General features: G+C 38.2%; 1 protein-coding gene across 2 annotated transcripts; it reads left to right on the forward strand.

The window, feature by feature from the left end:
• Positions 1–2,465: 2,465 nt before the first annotated feature.
• LOC143617472 (casein kinase 1-like protein 3) lies at positions 2,466–6,325 on the forward strand. Of its 2 annotated transcripts, XM_077090021.1 has the most exons (15): positions 2,466–2,547; positions 2,619–2,659; positions 2,734–2,803; positions 3,162–3,310; positions 3,477–3,572; positions 3,670–3,740; positions 3,884–3,945; positions 4,017–4,080; positions 4,211–4,295; positions 4,375–4,501; positions 4,596–4,678; positions 4,774–4,831; positions 4,954–5,087; positions 5,915–6,072; positions 6,189–6,325. In XM_077090021.1, the coding sequence occupies exons 1-15, from the start codon at positions 2,472–2,474 to the stop codon at positions 6,190–6,192; spliced, it is 1,278 nt and encodes a 425-aa protein (XP_076946136.1). In that variant the 5' UTR covers positions 2,466–2,471; the 3' UTR covers positions 6,193–6,325. The 2 variants fall into 2 exon arrangements, with proteins under 2 accessions (XP_076946136.1, XP_076946135.1); XM_077090020.1 differs by lacking the exon at positions 6,189–6,325 and having other exon boundaries at positions 5,915–6,104.
• The last annotated feature ends 12,920 nt before the right edge of the window (positions 6,326–19,245 follow it).

A 19,245-nucleotide genomic window follows, 5' to 3' on the forward strand; every position in this document is an offset into this window, starting at 1 on the left:
ATTTGAAGGGTCCTAGCTACGCCATGCGTTCAATAAAAATCTGGAAAGGAAAGCTGCAGGGATGACAAAAAGAGAGCGCTTTCCTGCACTGAAAAAAAAGGACGACAATAGTTTTATCTGCACGCATCAATGGTAGTAGATATTTAACACAAATCAATCTCATCCTTTTAATTATTTAGATCTTTATTATTTTATTATTATAATATTTTAAGGTATTTCACCAATACACTTCGTCCACTCATGAAATATTTGATTCTTTGGCTATATCTACAGTTTATGGACTATCTCAATATAATCGCAAGCACTATGATAATTGATGAGCTAAGTTTGATTTGTGGGATTCATTGATGCTTCTCCAGCTACTAGTATGAATAAAGGGATGAAAATTTTAAACTTGAGATGCTTCTTTGTGTATTTTCGCATTGTGTAATAAAACGGTTTGGTTTGGTTTGGTTTGTTATTAGTGAAATCCTAAACTCTTGCAGTTTGTAATCTTCGTAACTGTGTCCAAGCCATGAGTTTATCATCAAGTCCTTTTTCTTTTTTTTCTTTTTAATCGAAGCTCAAAATCAAGTATTGATTTCATCTCACTTCAACCATGAAATCGCCTTTAGGTTTTTTTCACAATATTATATAGTTTTACTCATAGATGAGTTGTCGACTGAAAAATTGAAATATTTATGGCTTAAGGTTTTTTCATCTTTCTAGTATCAAATCTTTCTTTTATTAATTTACACGCCCCATTATGTCAAAATTTGAGATGGTCACTCACACTTCCAGAGTTCCTGGATGGATACTCGGTCTTTATCCAGTTATTTTATTAATGTTATCAGCAATTGGTTGCTAATATTTGTTCAAATTAACTAATGTTAAATTGTTCAGTTTCATATAGATGCTCATCATATATTCTATTAAGGGGTTCACTCTAATTTTTTATATAGATCGTTCTTTTAAGTTTCAAAACTTAGTGGGTTCTGATGAATCTCTATGCCAATATGTAACATTGTTACAATCCAGTGTTTTCTAGTTTGGAAAACCCGGCCTGGTAATCGAAACCAATAGAATGAATAATGCATAGATTAGGAAGTAGGGTGCTCCCCAGTCAAGAATTCGGACCTCACAATCATTATTTGTTATCTCATATCTTTCTTTGTTCATGGTTTGTGTGCGTATGGCCAATCCTTCTACTTTGTAAACGAGTAGATTATTCTATTGATATAAGCAATAACAATAAGGTAGCGTTTGGTACGCAGGAATGACAGTAAGAATTGAATGATGCATTACGTAGGAATGAAAAAAGTGGTGTTTGGTTGCTCAATGGAATGGAATCATCCATTACACATGGAATTTCATTCCGTCAAATCTATTCCTTTTCACCCCTCTTCTTTTTTTTCATTTCATTCCTCCTTCACCATACTTTCTCAACAACACCACTACCTAACAACCACCACCACCACTACCATCGGCACCACCACCAACTTTGCCGACACCACCACCGCTGCCACCACCATTTTCGTTGCCGAAGCTACCACCGTCACCATTGTAGGGTTTTTTTTGGTGGGGGGTGGGGGGGCTTAAAAAGTATTTTGAGATAGAAGTGTTTCTATTATTATTTTTTCATTTCTATAATTTTTTTAGATACCAAACAATAAAAATTAATAAATTATTTCATTCATATAGATTAACCAAACAAGGAAAATGAATGCTAATGATCCATTTCATTCTCTTGTTCATTCCATTCATTTTCTCATTCCAATGTTTGGTTGGAGGGAATGTAATGAAGAGGAAATGAATTGGAGAATGAATGGAACGGACTAGGTAAGGTGGTGGTGGTGGCGACAGTGGCGGTGGTGGTGGTGGCGACAGTGGCGGTGGCGACGGAGACGATGGCGGTCAGGCATCGACAATGACGGTGGTGATGGCCAGACGGTGGCGGTAACAATAGTTGCGATAGGTACGACGATGATGGTGGCGAGGGTAGCACTTTTGGTAAGGTGGTGGTGGTGGCGACGGAGACGGTGGTGGAGATGGTGGTGGCGATGGTAGTGGCGATGGTGGTGGTGGTGGTGTTGAGAAATAGGGTGAAGGGTGAACGAAATGAAAGAAAAGAAAGGAGCGGAAATAAATGGTTTTGATGAAATGAGATTCCATGTGTAATAGATGATTGTACCATCAGTTTTTTTATTTTCACGCAATGAATCATTCCATTCTATATATCATTCCTGCATACCAAACATCACCTAAAGAAGAAGAATAATCCGTTTTATTCGGGTCGGGTTTTCTTCTCGTAGATGGAGTCAAACCGGTACTACCAACCAAAACAAACCAGCAATGAGTTTTCAGTTTTTGGACAACAAATAAAAATAAAAAATAAATAAAAATACACACGCACAATCCTCTCCAATAATTAACTTTTTCTTTCTTTCTATCTTTATCTTCTTGTTTGTTCTACTACGTAGTTATCCACATATATGGACCGGATCGTCGGAGGCAAGTACAAGCTCGGCCGCAAGATCGGCAGCGGATCCTTCGGTGAAATCCATCTAGGTTCTTTTACTTTTCTTCTTTTTAATATTATATTTATATTACAAATTGAACTTGAATTACGAGTTGTGCAGCCACGCATGTTGATACCTTTGAAATCGTTGCCGTCAAGATCGTAAGTCAAATAGTCTTCTCTTGTTGGGTTGGGGGTTTCGGAATTTAGAACTAATGCTCTGCTGCCTTTTGCAGGAGAATAATAAGACTAAGCATCCACAACTTTTGTATGAAGCCAAGCTGTATAATATTCTTCAGGGAGGAAGTATGTATGCTTTGATGCCAATATCAAATCGGATTGGAATTTTCAAATATGCATATGTATACCTACCAATTTTTCAATTTTTACGAATTTTGACCAAATAGCGATTAATCGGCCACTAGTCGTGACTATCAGGGATTGATTAGTCGCTAGTCACTACCCCGCCAACTAGTCGCCGATTTATCGCTATTTAGTCAAAATCGGTGAAAATTGAAAAATTTATATATTAAATTTGGTATATATATGCATATTTGAAAATTTACATATAAATTCCAATTCGACTAATCCCGATTAATTGTTAGTCTCTACCCTACCGCCCGACTAGCGCCTAGCGATTTCTAATGTGTGTTTTCACTTGTAGGTGGTATACCTTCCATAAAATGGTCTGGTGTAGATGGAGAGGATAACATTTTAGTGCTTGATTTGCTAGGCCCGAGTCTTGAGGATCTGTTTGTTTATTGTGGGAGGAAATTTCAATTGAAAACAGTCTTGATGTTGGCCGATCAAATGGTAACTATAGTTTCCGTTGACTCACCTGTTGTTGATCAGTTTCATGTTCCTTTAAAAATCTTTTTTTTTTTTTTTTGTTTTCCGTCCGTTTACGTTTGGAGTGCTTCAGTAATGGTTACTTACATTGTTCATAACAGCAGATTAACTGGTTAGTCTCTTTTGCCAGATAACTAGAATTGAGTACGTTCATTCTAAAGGGTTTTTGCATCGTGATATCAAGCCTGATAATTTTCTCATGGGTCTCGGTCGAAAAGCAAATCAGGTGATGATAAAGACCATACTATTGCTATTACTGATCACTAAGTTATTTTATCATAAGTTGATTATAATCTATCCTTTTCAACTTCTATATCCACCAGGTTTATATTATAGATTTTGGGCTTGCTAAAAGATATCGTGATGCAACAACCCACCGACATATTCCTTACAGGTATGCTAGCTTTTCAGCATAACCGCCATTAAGTTAATGTATTTATTCTTTTAACTAGTTGCAGCTGCAACCATTTTATGTATGCATATCTTAATGTGGCACATATACATTCTTTTTATAAAGAACACTACTTATCTATGTAGGGAGAACAAAAATTTAACTGGAACTGCACGTTATGCAAGTTGCAATACTCATCTCGGGATCGGTAAGAATCATTTTTACTAAACTTGGAGAAGTTAGTTAAAAAGATTAACTTTTTAATGCTCTTGTTTTCAGAACAAAGCCGACGGGATGACTTAGAGTCTCTTGGATATGTACTTCTATATTTTTTGAGGGGAAGGTATCAATTTTTCTGTGATATGTTGTATCTTTAATTGTATAATTTGTTATTCATTAAACTTAGTTTTGTGGATGCTTTTTTTCTTATTTAGTGCTTCATATTGCATTTTGTTGACAAAGTTTTTGTCTAGTCTTCCATGGCAGGGTCTTAAAGCTGCCACAAAAAAGCAGAAGTATGACAAAATATGTGAAAAGAAGTTATCAACTCCAATTGAGGTGCATACATGTGATGTGTTTATTTCGTTGATATTATGTATTCTAATATTCTTATCCTTAATATTGTGACTTACAACAGGTTCTATGCAAGTCTCATCCTGTAGAATTCGCGTCATATTTTCATTACTGCCATTCGTTGACATTTGATCAGCGACCTGATTATGGATTCTTGAAACGTTTATTTCGGGAGTTATTCACTCGTGAAGGTATTTTATGTGAAACTGAGTTACAATGCCTTTTATGGATTAATACGAAACAGATTTGAATAGAGAACGGAGGATGTAACGTTTTTTGATTCAGGATTTGAATTTGATTATATCTTTGATTGGACTGTTCTTAAGTATCAACAGTCCCAAAAGAGTAAAACTCAGCCACACGGATTGGTTAGCGTTGCTACAATTTTTCTTTTCTCATGTTATATATATATATATATATATATATGTATTGTTCTAATTAACATGTTATCTATGTTTTGCAGCCAGTTCATGGAGAAAGCAGCACTGGAGGCATTCGAAGGGATATGGAGAAGCATCAAGGTTTGAGATATTCTTGTCCATTTGATAGTTCTAGGTTGTTCTTTACATACTGTATAAGGTTTTAGCTTGTTGTAACTAACTTCTGTTTTCTTTTTCTTTTTCTTTTTTCTTTTCAATGGCAGGAAGCAACAATGCGACTTATTCGGCTGAATTAACAGACCGCATGAAGTCAAACACTACCGCCAGTCCAGGTGTCCGAATGCAACTAAAATCACCAATCAGCAGAATGACTCCTGATAATCCACCCGAAAGAAATGTGAGTGGGGAACACATATATCATATATCCGCGCGATGATTTACTTATATACATACATATATCCGCTCGATGCGTGGGGAACATATACATCAGTAATCACGTAACATGTTATGTTTTTCAATTAAAAAAAAAACTAAAGCAATACATCATCGTACTCAGTATATCCCACCAATAGCAATGCTATGGTAGGGTCTGAGGAGGGTAAGATGTAGACAGCCTTACCTCTATCCCATAGGGATAGAGAGGCTGCTTCCGGTGAGACCCCCGGCTCGATAGTAGTTTTGCATCAAGCCTTGGACATAAGGCACATAGCACTCAATCATCGGGACACCGGCTGATCGGTGCATGTGCCCTTGTCTTTCGGCTATCAACGCCACCACATGATGCCTGATTAACCTTCCGCCACTTTTAACGTTATTTTCACGAGATTAGTAAAATAACGTCAAAATTAGTGCAATTTTACTTTTGCCCACCCGAGGGTTCACACATATATACATTATATGCGCGCACCGCAAGCAGGGCGTAAAACTATAGCAATACCATACTCAAAATTAAGAGAATAAATGCTGGTTTTTTTGAAAAAAATATATTAACGTATCAAAAAGTTATGGTCATTTAAAAATCGTGGGGGAAGGTTGGTTTAAAAGTCAACAATATGTTTAAAAGGATTGTACCATATGTTTTAAAATTTGTAACTACTTCAAACTCTTAAGATTATGTATAATTACCTTTTTGTTCTCATGTGTGTGTGTGTGTGTGTGTGTGTGTGTGTGTGTGTGTGTGGACGCACATGCATAACCTGTTTGTTCATAATGCTGTTTTTGCAGACTTTGGGTCATTCACAGCTGCCACCATCGTCGTCTAGCGGCCCAAAAAGATACCCCACAAAACCGGCGGACTCTACAAACCCTAATCATGCAGCAGACAGTACAACAGCCCCTTCTAGCAGCTGGATTTCTTCTTTGCGCCGCATTTCTTCTGCCAAGTAGCATCTCTCTAATTCATATGACCCGTTACTTATAAGTTATAAACAGGCAAATTCGAGTTATGTATTATCATTAACATGCCAATTTAAGAAAAATATATATTCTGTGTTTTCAGATAGCTTATAGTGAAGATAATGGCGATGCATGAGCCTCAAACACGGGGGATCAAATAACACTTGTTTTTCATAGAATTCAGAAGCTATACACCTAAAGCCCGATCTCGTTCATTCTGCTTCTCGTGTAACATGTAAATGTCCAAGTGTTTATTTTTACTTTTTAAATTTGATTTCTTTAAACATTCCCTTCTTGTGCACATAGTTCTAAACTTGTTTTGTTTGATTTTATCAATTATGGTTGTGCTCTTGTGTTGTAACATCTTAATTTACACTTTTGTTTGTATAAGCCCGTTACCCATGGGGTCGGGCCATTCTTTTTGGGTTTTCAGTACCTGGATCGGTTCTTATCGAAGCTAATGCTGCACGCGGGGCCTGGCCCATTAGATTCTAGTAATTACTCTCCTTTTATCTGTTTTGTACATTTATATGTGGGACCGGGGTGGGGCCCGCTTGTTAATAATTTAGTTATGGTGGACCCTACTACGTATTAATTGAATCCATTCCCTAGACAGTAGGTTTCCATATTCTCTCTACCAAACACATGACATTAAGGTAACATGTTTTGTGTTTATATGTTTTTGATCTGCAGAATATCCGGCTGATATCCAGTTGATAGGTGACGGGTCTGGCTGAAATCGATTGAAATGCGGTTGCTCTGCGTATTAGTGTGTGTGGCGTGTTTTTATCGAACTTGTAAAGCAAAAGAAGTAAAGGTTTTCATTTCTCTAAAGTTAGGGAAAAACAATGTTCTTGATCAGTTGTAGTAATTTGGTCAACGTTTAAATTTGACTGGGTTGGGTTTTGGTGGTTTGACTAAGTTGTAACTCGGCACAGGGCGGCCCAACGCTTTTGGAGAACCTATGCAAACTAAAAATCGTGGGCCCTTTATAAAACTTTCTGATGTAAACCACCCTCCTTTCTTGAGCTTTGGATCGACAATTATAACAATAAATAGCAATGCTAAACTCGTTTAATGAAAAAGCTCAATAACAAACATAATGTATTCTATATTATCAATATCAACCAAGTGAGTAGCAAAAATAACAATGATAATAGCAAGTAAATTACCTAAATTGTACTTTGTGATAATGATAATGATAATGATAATGATAAATGAAAACTGAAATTAGCTAAATACCTAATAATGATAAATAACAATTTAGCAATGTATGATTCTAATATGAAGGTGGTTTGTTATTAATTCAGTTTCATTTGTTTTTGGTCTTCTGCACATTTAAGATGAAGATTATTTCTTGCGGTCCAATTCCAGTATACGTATGTAACTATCTACAAAAAAAAATTTGGCTGGGGGGAGGGGGGGGGCTATTTTTTGGTGGCCCTTAGCCCTTGCTTAGCCTTATAAGCCTATAGGTCTAGCCTGGCTAGGGACGTTTAATTTATGAGAGCTAGCGGATCTTTTCAAGCTCTATTTCTAAATATTGAGTTTGGCTGATTAAATAGTTTTTCAAGCTCGAACTTGGCTTGTTTATTATATATTAATTAAGTCATATAGCATGTATTTGTGATTATAAACTTTGCATATAAGTAATATGGGTTGGGTTTAAATAAGAAGTTTGATTTTCTTAGGAATGATAGGAAGGAGGACATTTTGGTCCACTAATTTCATATCAAAAACCTATTTAATTTAATTTCAAAAGCCCACATATTTCATCTCCCACAACCACCACCACTCCATCGCCTACCGCCACCCTAACCATTAACCACCGCCACTACCTACCCGGGAAAGTCGTCGGAAAAGGTGTCTGTAATTTTTTGCTGGAAAAGTCGCCGGGAATTTTTGCCGGAAATTAGTCGTCGGAAAAAGCACAATGAAAAACATTATCAAAAAACACAATGTAAAAACACAATAAAAAAACAATTTTGTAAAACACAATTATTATAAAACACAATTTGTAAAAAAACCAATAATTTTTTTTTATTTTTATATAGCAATATGGTACTCATATAAAAGATAAAAAAAAATACTCATTATTATGGTGATTTTATTTTTTAAAAAAGATGCATAAAAAGGTTATGGACATTTTAAATAATGGAAGAATTGACATGTGTCAGCGAAAGTCAAAAATTATGTTATCCCTACTTTCCGTTTATGTAACACATGATTTCACCCATAAACCAATCTCAACCATCCATGTCCAAAATCAATAGACTATATTACTTATTATCCTTCATACAAAAACCATACTTCCAATTATAACCTAACCCTAAACAATGCAGCTTAATATATATATATATATATATATATATATATATATATATATATTTATTTAGTTACCTTTTTCAAAAAATATTGATAGTCTAATAGTTATTACGTAGGTGAAGATTAGACTTGTTTATAAAATGAGTTTACTTTTAGGTTCTAGCTCGATCTTAAGCTGTTAAATTAAATTAATCATTAAAGTCTTGTTGTATTTACCTTACATTTACTTTGTATTTACTTCATTCTTTTTGTATTCCCTCTTTATTGTTATAAATATAGTGCACCCCTAATTTGTGGGTATGCCAGTTAATATTTACATGGTATCATCTGCCAATCGATCCTCTCCCTCACTCTAATTTCAATCGTTTTTCACTACCATCTCCCATGGCCTCCTCTTCCTCAGATAGCTCTCTCCAAATGAATTCTGCTTCTCACATACTAACAATCAAATTGACACTGTCAACCTACCTCTATTGGAAGAATCAGATGCTCCCTTTACTCTCCTTCCAAAACTTACTACACCATGTTGACGGATTCGCCGAAGCTTCAACTGCTGAAATAACCTAGGGAGAAAAGTTGGTCCTCAATCCCCAGTATGCGGACTGGCTTGTCGTAGACCAAAAGACTGTTATCCTTCTCGACGCCTCTCTATCTGAGGAGGCAATGACTGAGGTTCTCGAATTGACTTCGGCCCACCAGATTTGGGTTGCTCTTGAAACAGCCTATTGCAATACTTCTATGGAACGGGTACAAAATCTCCACGATCAACTCCGACAAATTGTCAAAGGTACCTCCTCAGTTTTCTGAATATGGCCAGAAATTTAAGCTTTTGTGTGATCAGTGGAAGAACCTGATAAACGCCATTGGTTCCTGTGTGATTTAGGCCCTCAATTTGAGGGATTCTCGACTACCACTCATGCAATCAAACCACAGCCTCCTTTTTGGGATCTTCTAGTTCAAGCGGAAAGTCACGAACTCTTTCTCCGTTCACTTCATGGGCCTGATACTCCAACTGTTGCTTTCAACTCTCAAACCTCTAGGTTCCCCTCTTCTAGGGGACGTGGAGGTTGGTCTAACCATGGACGTTTCTTGAGTTCTCATGGTCGGGGACATCGACCTTCCCACTGCCAATGGCGTTGCAATGAAGGTCACGTAGCTACCCAATGTCCTTCCCTTGCATCTCTTGCTTCTCAGTCGGTGTAACATTCGTTAATTTCCACCCGAAACCCGACCCGTTAAAATTTTCGTTTCATATATTATCTATTTTATTATGATTTTCTTTGCGCGCCATTCAATTCTATTTTGTTCGTTAATAATTTTTCTTAATAACTATCAATTAGGTGCAATTTTAACCCCCATAACTAAATTTAGCCACTTGTGTGCCCACCTCTCAAGACCAAGGACCTTTTTGCAATTAATTCGAAAACCCTTTCCTTCTTGTCCTTCTCTTCCATTCACGAACCTTACCCCCCCAATCTTTCTTGTTCCTAAATTATCGTCTGTAATCACAAAATTGATTGTACCAAATCAATCCTTGACCCTAAAACGCGTCTACCGAATTGGTAAACGATCACGAATTGATAGCAAATTCCGTTAATTACAAGCTGCGGTCTACTTGTACCTGAATCCCTATATAAGCTCGATTATAATTCAATTAATCGGCACCACACCATCCTTACAGCAGCGCAAACCTAAGCCCTAACTCAATTTAAACAATCGAAGTCATACAAGTTCAGTCCATAATCAAGTGAATCCATAACCCTATTTTTGCCGTTTAACCTCTATTTGTTATTGTAACTGGTAATTGCACTATGCTTTGAGTTCGTTTTTTTCTGGTAATCAATAACCCCATATCAATTTAATCCACAGTGTTAAATTATACCCAATTCGATTCTAGGGTTTAAGGTTGAATTGGGGAATGAAGTTTCAAATTGTATATGTATTTTAAAAATGGCCATCATTCGCAAGTTAAGGCACCAACCATCTTTTGTGTAAAAAGCATAGAACCGGCCCAAGCGCGGGTTCGAACCCCCTGGACCCGGTTTTGGGTTTTTATTCTAAAAGCTTTATTTTTTTAATAAACTATATATTATTGTATTTGAATAAACACTATTTTGATAAACCGAACCCCGGTTTATTATTTTCTTGTTTTGAACATGCGTTTCCTCATATATACATACATACATACACACACACCCACACACACACACATATATACATATATGTATATATATGTATATACATATATGTATATATATGTATATACATATATATATATATATGTTTATGTGCGTTTATTGCATGCCCTAATCGCAATTTTTATCGACCGTTTCTATCTTAATTTTTTATCGTCATCTCGTCTCTGTTAATCTACTCGTTAAGGTGAGTTTACATAGCCCTTTTTTCTATGTTTTATATTTTGGGGGTAGCATGTATGCCTTATTCACATTTACTCATGTTTAATTGCCACATCTATTCAAAACACAATTCAATATATGTTTATGTGCGATTATTGCATGCCCTATGATTATGCTTTGTATGCTTAAATGTTTATTTTTTGTTTGTTGGTTGGTATCTCATCCTCATCTATTCTCATATAGTATGATCATACGTTCACCCAAGTACATTGATTTTGTATCAATAGGAACGAGTCCACATCTATTTAGTTATTTACATTTTCATAGGAATTGTAACGCTCATCATTGACATATAAATTGTGATTTTATCTATATATATCTAAACTCAAACTTATGTATTCTCACCAATATTCGTGTTGACAAACTCTGTTTTATACACGCTACAGGTTCAAGCACTTGATGCAATCATGACTGAAGATAGTTAGTTGGCCTTTGGATATTTATTCAAAATATGTATTTGATTCGATTATTGTAATCGTGTACTTTTTTTATGTTAATAAATTAATTAATTATTGTCACTTTAAATTAGTGTCTTTTGAGATACCGTCCAATCAATACGTTATGCCCCGGCATGTTCTGCCGCCTTTGGTCGGGGTGTGACAGTCGGTTCCTGCTGATACTAATTTAGCCATGGCCTTTCTAGCACAATGTCATGTCACCTCACCTGGGCATGATTGGTGGGTCGATTCGGGCACCACCGACCACATGCACCTTCTCCAAATTCCATCCACAAAGTTGTCCCCCACCTCGGTGATACCAATGTTACTTTTGGAAACGGTAAGTCGCTTGCTGTTTCGCACATTGGTCAAACCAAAATATCTGATCAAATTTTCCTTAATGATGTTTTGGTAGTACATAATTTAACAAAAAAATCTATTATCAATTAGCAGCTCACTTTTAATAATCCTTTAGATGCCTTACTGTCACATCCCAACTTTTGTATTCAGGATCGAAGCACTAGACAGGTGCTAGCCTACGACCGTTGTGAAGATGGCTTCTATGTGTTACGCACTGGATCGCGAGCATTTTTTGCTGATTATAGCACTCCTTTAAAAGCTTCGTTTGAACTTTGGAACCTAAGTTTGGGACATGTGTCATTTGACACTATTTTGTATTTAAATGAAATGAAGTGCTTATCCATTACTTCATTTCTTCCCAAACCTATTATATGTCCTTCTTGTGAGTTATCTAAGGGACACTGTTTATCCTTTGAACTTAATGACAAACGTGCCCTTGAACCATTAAATTTAATCAATTGTGACTTGTGGGGCCCATCTCCGGTAACGTCGGTTAATAATTACCGGTGCTATGCAATTTTTGTGGATGATTTTCTTGGTTTACGTGGTTCTATCCATTATAAACGTAGTCGGGGTTTCATACAGCTCATGAAGTTTGTGCAAACTCAATTCTCCCGTAAGATAAAAGTTTTTTAAAGTGAAGGCGGTACGGAGTTTGTAAATCAACATGTTAAAACACTTATTTGATTCTAATGGCACGTTTCATCAGTTATCTTGCCCATACACTCCACAACAAAACGGTCGGGTTGAAGGAAAGAACTGACATGTGATTGAAACTGGCTTGGCTATGATATTTAATGGGCATGTACCTCCTAGTTATTGGGTTGAAGCATTTAGCACAACTATTTATACCATCAATCGGCTCCCCACCAATATTTTGGATGGATAATCAACTTTCGAGCTTTTTTTTTTCTCAAAAGCCCATTTATAATAATTTTCGTGCCTATCCTACACTCGTGACACCAACAAGCTTGCTCCACGTAGCATTCCATGTATTTTTATGGGATATTGTTCCCAATACAAAGGGTATAAATGTCTCGATCCATGAGATAGCCTGTTATCGCTATGAGCCGGATCTAGATCATGATAACATCGTGATTGTTCGTGCTTGAATATACGATTAGGATATATGATTTACTTTAGTGTGTGTTTGTGTTTGTTCTGGGAGGATTTGGACAGAATAACGAGGCAATACGATTATCAAAAGACTTGTTACTACTTTAGAATAATTACAGGATATATATAGGGGATGAACACATTTGTTAAGTTAATACTTACCGAATGTGTCATTCGTTGCATTAAATGTCATACGAATGAGACATTCATTCGTTATACATTACAAGAGACGAAAGGCTCTACATTCGTTATCTCATTCGTTAATCAGAGTTAACGAATGAGCTTACATTTGACGAATGTGATACATTTGTTACGGGGTAACGAATGTATTATACATTAGAGCGGATGGGCTTAATTACCAAAATGACCTTACACATAATAAACTAATATAATAATAAGATAAAGACCGAGACGCTCGTTTGATGTATCAACAAACTCCCCCTCGTCTCGAGGTCTTTATACTTTATTTCTAGAACATCTTCGTCTTCCAGTCGTTGTAGCTATGGATCTTGAATGCATAGCAGACACGAACAACGTGTTGAAACTGCATCGCCAGATCATAGTCGCTTACATTAGAAAATTGGATATGATTATGGAATAGTGCGTTGTTATCAGACTCCGATAAGTTAACAAGCCACATGGGATCAATAACACGTATAAACTTCATGTTTAATCCCAACCCCAATACAATAACCGCTTCACCCATCTTGTTATCACAATACCATATGTTGAATGTGGTGAACAGACTCTGAGGGATGGTCTTCATCGGTGCCCTCTTCCTCGTCTTCGGCGGCTTTACCTGTAATATCATCTTTCTTCATCCCGTGTGCGGATCTATCTCATCAATGTACTTATGAGTAGGCACCTGAGGCTTGAAGAACTTGAAACCATAACGGGTTTCATGTAAGAAATGATCATAGAACCACGAAGCCTATTGATCTTTTCCCCGATTCACAAACGGTCTGTTGGCTAAGGTTCTCACATCCCATCGAGGCATTGTAAGCACGTCATGTATACGGTTAAAGTAATAAATACCGTGCTCCCACTTGACCACATATACTTTAAGCTCAGAGTCATACTGCCACACAATCACATCACCTTTAACGTCCTTCAAGCTTTTGTACTTCTTCATTTGGTATGCAGATGCCCGGACCTTCGCTTGCTTTACTTCTTCCTGATCATTATATCGAAAGGTCTCAATCATCTAGTTCATACGTTTGACATCGTGTCCAAACATACCATCCAAAGCACGCTTTCTCTTTTTCTCTTTCATTGACAGGTGACAGGTGTCTGCCTCTTTATTGCACTTCTCTCTTTCTTCTCTGAGACGTTGTTTTGCTGCTTCAAAGGGTTCGGTCGTGAAAAATGGAATACCCGAATCAGTATTGTTCGAAGTATACATATTGGGATACTTCACAGCAGTCACATCTTCTGCCTCTACTTCATCATACTCAGGCACATTCGCGCGTGGAATGCCCGGATTACTACTTTCCTTAAACTCGATATCAACATACACAGACTTTCCCAACTCCTCCACCTCATCTTCGTTTAGATCCAGAAGCAAGGCAATTTGTTCTTTTGTAAGTGAGTGATCAACAAATTCACCCTCTTTGATCTCATCCACGTTCACCATACTATACACAATCCTGTCCAATCCCATAAAAATAATCATATTAACAGGAATCATGTCGATCGGCTTAGCTCTTGTGTAGTCCTTGTAGGGAATGTTCTGCAAATTGTTTCCCTCACCACTACCACCATCACTTGACCCATCCTGATTACCTGTCGACGATGTGTTACCACCGTCCGGTTGCTGGTCACTCACACCACCTTCATCGGGATCCTGATCATCATTCTTCAACTTCTTCAATTCGTCTTCATTGCATGTTAGTTGAAGAATGATCTCGTCCTGTTTATCTATCCTCTCCCCCTAAGCAGCAACCAGGGCCTTTAGTTCCCGGTTTTCTTTCTGAATAAATTGCATATGTCTAAATAAAGTACACTGCTCTGCCCGCATCTACTCTTGAAATAAACGATCTGAGTGCATCTGAGTTTGTTGCAGATGGATAAGATTCAGTAAATTATACAACTGGGCATTGGGAGACATATTGTAGAAGTTCGTGTGTACTGGTTTCATTGGACCCTGAGGACGATTAAATGACATGAAAGAGTGATCAGGTCGTGGCAACACAGTAGGACTAGTTGGAGTAGTAGCTTGCGGTTGAGGACTTGACATGTTAGCAAGCACAGTCTGCAAGATATCTCCAAACTGAGGATCCGACATCGTAGTAGTCATCAAAGTCATTGTCGGAGGCACTGGAGATATAGGCATTGAAACCGGTGTTGGAAATCTTGGAATAATTGGAGATCTTGAAATAATATGAGGAGTAGAAGCAGGAATAGTAACAGGTCTAGACGGTCTCACTGTGGTACAAAAGGTTGGCTTGGGATCTCGATACCCGAACCACGTCTAACCCGTTGCTTCTTCGGTTTCTCGCCTTTCTCAACCATCGGCTCTTTACCTTTACGTTTACGCTTCTTAGCATACGTTAACTCGGCACTAGGACCCTGACCACCATCATTACCACCATCATCACCACCTATACCGCCATCACCACCCTCACGCTCAGAATCTGAATCATCATGACCCCAACGATCATGAGATGGTGCCTCGTAGTCTATATTGGCAAGATGGCCAATCAATCACCTGTACCATGGCCGATCCTGAAGGCTCTAGTTCCTGTATGTACACAACCGCCTCATCATCTCAACATCAATAAGCCCTAACTTCATCAAATCATCCAAATTCGTTGGATCTTTAAATAATGTCGGCTGTAAATCATTAATAATCAGCTTCAGGAACCTCGGATACATAAGAAACTTGTGCTGACTAGTGCAGTTCTCCTTCAGATGATAGAAAGCCAATTCAGAGAAGTTGAATGGTTTATTCAGCACAAACCCACCTACCCTTATTGTCACTGTTGTGACCCACTCATCATTTCCAAACCCAATCCACAACCTAATACTAATACGCCCATACCCCAGCCCTTTACACCACCATGCTCTCCCTCCTCTAGGCATGTTTCCACGACCCATAGAAGCCCACCTGACTCTTCAAATATTCCACTTAACTCAACAGCTTCAGTTGATGCTCCCGATCAACTCCCATCCCTATCACTCCTAATTCCCCCATTGATTCTGCTACTGAATGACTACCCCTCCGGTTCTTCCTTCAAGCACATCCACTCACCCCATGGTGACTCGAGCCAAATATGAAATATTCAAACCTAAACATCGGGCTGATTTGGCTCACACTAAGTCTCTTGGCCTTTTTTTCAGCCCTTTTCTCCTCGATTGAACCTACATGAACTAAATCTGTTGCCAAACACCCTCATTTGATGGAAGCTATGAACAAAGAAATTAATGCCATTTACAATAATAATACATAGGCATTAGTACCCCGTTTGAAAAATGTTGGTGCATAAATGTCAGTAGTTCATATGTCTAATGTCTGTAATCGAGTCTGTAATATTGTTTATGTATTTGTTTGTTTAAAGCGAAGTTGTTGACAAGTTCGCTTAGGCGAACTTGTTAACCAAGCGAAGTTGTTGACAAGTTCGCTTAGGCGAACTTGTTAACCAAGCGAAGTTATGGACAACTTCGCCTAAGGCGAAGTTGTCGTGTATTTATATAGGTTACGGATTATAGTTCAAAGGTAAGTTATTGTTCGAGTGAGTCAAGTGACGTGAGGTCGAGAGTCTGTAACTGTGATTATATCACGTGTTGAGTTATTAATATAACGTGAGTTTGTTCGTATCGGATTCGTGTGTTCGTGTGTTTGTGTTCTACGTCCGTAACGATCTACACAGGGATTCCGCACCTGTGTATATCGGGATATCTCGTGTGATCCGTCCAGGGAACCTACAATTGGTATCAGAGCTTTTGCTCGATTGTGTGGTTCGGGATATTCACGCGGGTGTAGAATTCGTCCCGTTTCGACTATTCACGAGACGAGTTTTTGGTGTTTTTGCTCATTCTAGCCTCCTACCAGTGTGTTCAAGCCTTTAAACCGTCAAAAACCTCGTTAAAATTCGATTTTCAGATCTGCAGAAAGTTTGAGTTCGTCAGGCGAAGTTGCTGTTCATTAGGCGAAGTTGCCGTCAGGATACGTAGGGTTTCAGCGAAGATATAAGGAGAAGCGAAGTTATTTACAACTTCGCCTACCTCCTCAACTTCGCCTAACTCAGCGAATTTCTCATCAAGTTCGCCTAGCTCAGCGAATTTTTCTTCAAGTTCGCCTACTTTCTAAGTTCGCTTACCCTAAGCGAAGTTATTCTCAACTTCGCCCAGTCACGCGAATTTAAGAAAGATCCAGCGAAGTTATTACTAAAGCGAAGTTATCCTTAACTTCGCCTACTCAGAATTTTTCGGGTTTCTTAGTCTTCAAGAAGGATGTCGTCGATCAACATTTCGGAGCTTGTAAAGATGGAAGTTGAAGCAGGGTCAGCTACAAAGGCCCCAAGGTTGCTGAAGGGAACCGATTTTGTCGCGTGGAAGGATCGGTTCATACAATACGTTAAGTACCAGGATGCGAAAATGTGGGTATGCATCCAAGATGGATATATTCCACCAGTCATGGAGTATGAGGGTCGAGACCAAATCAAGAAATACAGTAAAATGGAAGAGGAGGAGAAAAAGATGTATGAGGCCGAGAGCAAGGCCCATGCTGCAATCACAATGGCTCTTCCACAGGAGATCCTCCATACGTTCAGAAAGTATACATCAGCTAGAGAGCTTTGGGAAGCTCTTGAGAACAGATTTGAAGGGAATGTAGGTATTCGGGCTTCAAAGATAAAGTTGCTCAAAACTCAATTTTCAGTCTTTAAGTACTTGAAGAACGAATCTCTTGATGATATTATCACTCGATATTATCATCTAATGACTGAATTGAGTAACTACTCCATTTCCTACCGAGAAGAAGAGATTGTGGAAAAGCTTCTCGATGCCCTCCCACCAAAATGGGAGATGTATACTGTGCTGATGAGGGAAGACAAGGACTTCCCTACTTATGATCTTGAAACCACTGTCAACAAGCTCAGAACTTTTGAGCTTAATATGGTCAGAAAAGAGACATCTATGGATCAGGTTCAAGATCCAGGCATGTACGGTGCTAAAGTAAACTCAAATTCAAGTTCAAAGACTGATTCTGCCGCCTACTACTCGAAGGGCGAGTCGTGTGCCAAGTCTTCACAGGAGGGGCATGTGTCAGTAAACTCAAATGGGGATGTTTGCTTTGTAGCCGGTGGATCAAGTGGTACTCAACAGACAGCAAGCAAGATTAATGGATCTTCAAGTTCCTCAAGCAATAATTACTCTAAGAAGCCAATGAGCGTCAAATCTGCTGAAGAACAGTTTGGCCTCTATGCTTCGTTTATTGCTTCATATGAAAACTATATTCAAGGAAAGGTGGTTGATCCAGCGATGCTGGATGAAGACTATGACCAGATCGATGCTGATGATCTGGAGGAAATGGATTTACAATGGCAGATGGCCATGATAGTGAGGAGAGTGAAGAAGTTTATGAGAAAGACGGGGAGAAAGTTTGTTGGTGGCAGGCCAGGGTTAAACAAGTCTAAGGTGAGGTGCTATAACTGTCAACAAAACGGGCACTTTGCCAAAGATTGCAGAAACGAGCGAGTTGAACGTGGTCTAGGCCGGTCTGCACAGCACACTGGGAGTAGTAAAGAAGTCAATGCCATGATGTCCAGAGAAGCAGGTGAATACAACTGGAACCTGCATTCGAATGAAACTAGTGAACAGGCGAATATGGCTAAGGTTGAGAATGAAGACTGTGAGAAGATTACCGGAGAAGAGAAAGCTACTGGTAAGGAAAAAGCTTTCATGGCAGATAATAATGATCAACTCTCCGAGGTAAGTTCTAAACCTATTTGTACTAAATGTGAGAATTTGTCTGAGCAACTTGCTACCATAACTGATCAGTATGTTCATTTAGATGCTGAATTTAAAACTCTTAAAGAAGATCATCACTTTATGAAAGCAAGAGAAAACAGTTACAAAGTTAAAATAAAAGCGTGTGAAAAAGATGTTAAAAGCTTAAAAATAAAACTTGCTGAAAAAATTGAAGTAATTGATCTAAGTTATGAGGTTTTAGAAGAAAAGACTAAACTGATTGCTGAACGAGAAAAGCAGATTGCTGACCACCAGGTGAAAGTGGTGGAACTGAACCGAAAACTTGAGCAGTTCAGAAATTCCTCAGCTATTCTTGATCACCTTGTTAGTGGTCAAGATTCCTCTGCGAAGAGGGGAGGAATTGGTTATCACGAGGTTCCACCACCTTATAACCACAATTACACTTTTAACCCTAGTGTTCAGAAATCTGTTGATTTTGAAGTTCCTCAGACAGTTCCAATCAAGGTTACGAGTAAAGAACCAAGTGTTAGTAGTGGTGAAACGAGTTCGCCTGTTTCAAGTGTGAAAATTTCTG

This window comes from Bidens hawaiensis, unplaced genomic scaffold, assembly GCF_021521415.1.
Source record: "Bidens hawaiensis isolate Kalapana, Puna unplaced genomic scaffold, B.hawaiensis_p1.1 tig00055014_1, whole genome shotgun sequence".
In the NCBI taxonomy this organism is placed as follows: domain Eukaryota; kingdom Viridiplantae; phylum Streptophyta; class Magnoliopsida; order Asterales; family Asteraceae; genus Bidens; species Bidens hawaiensis.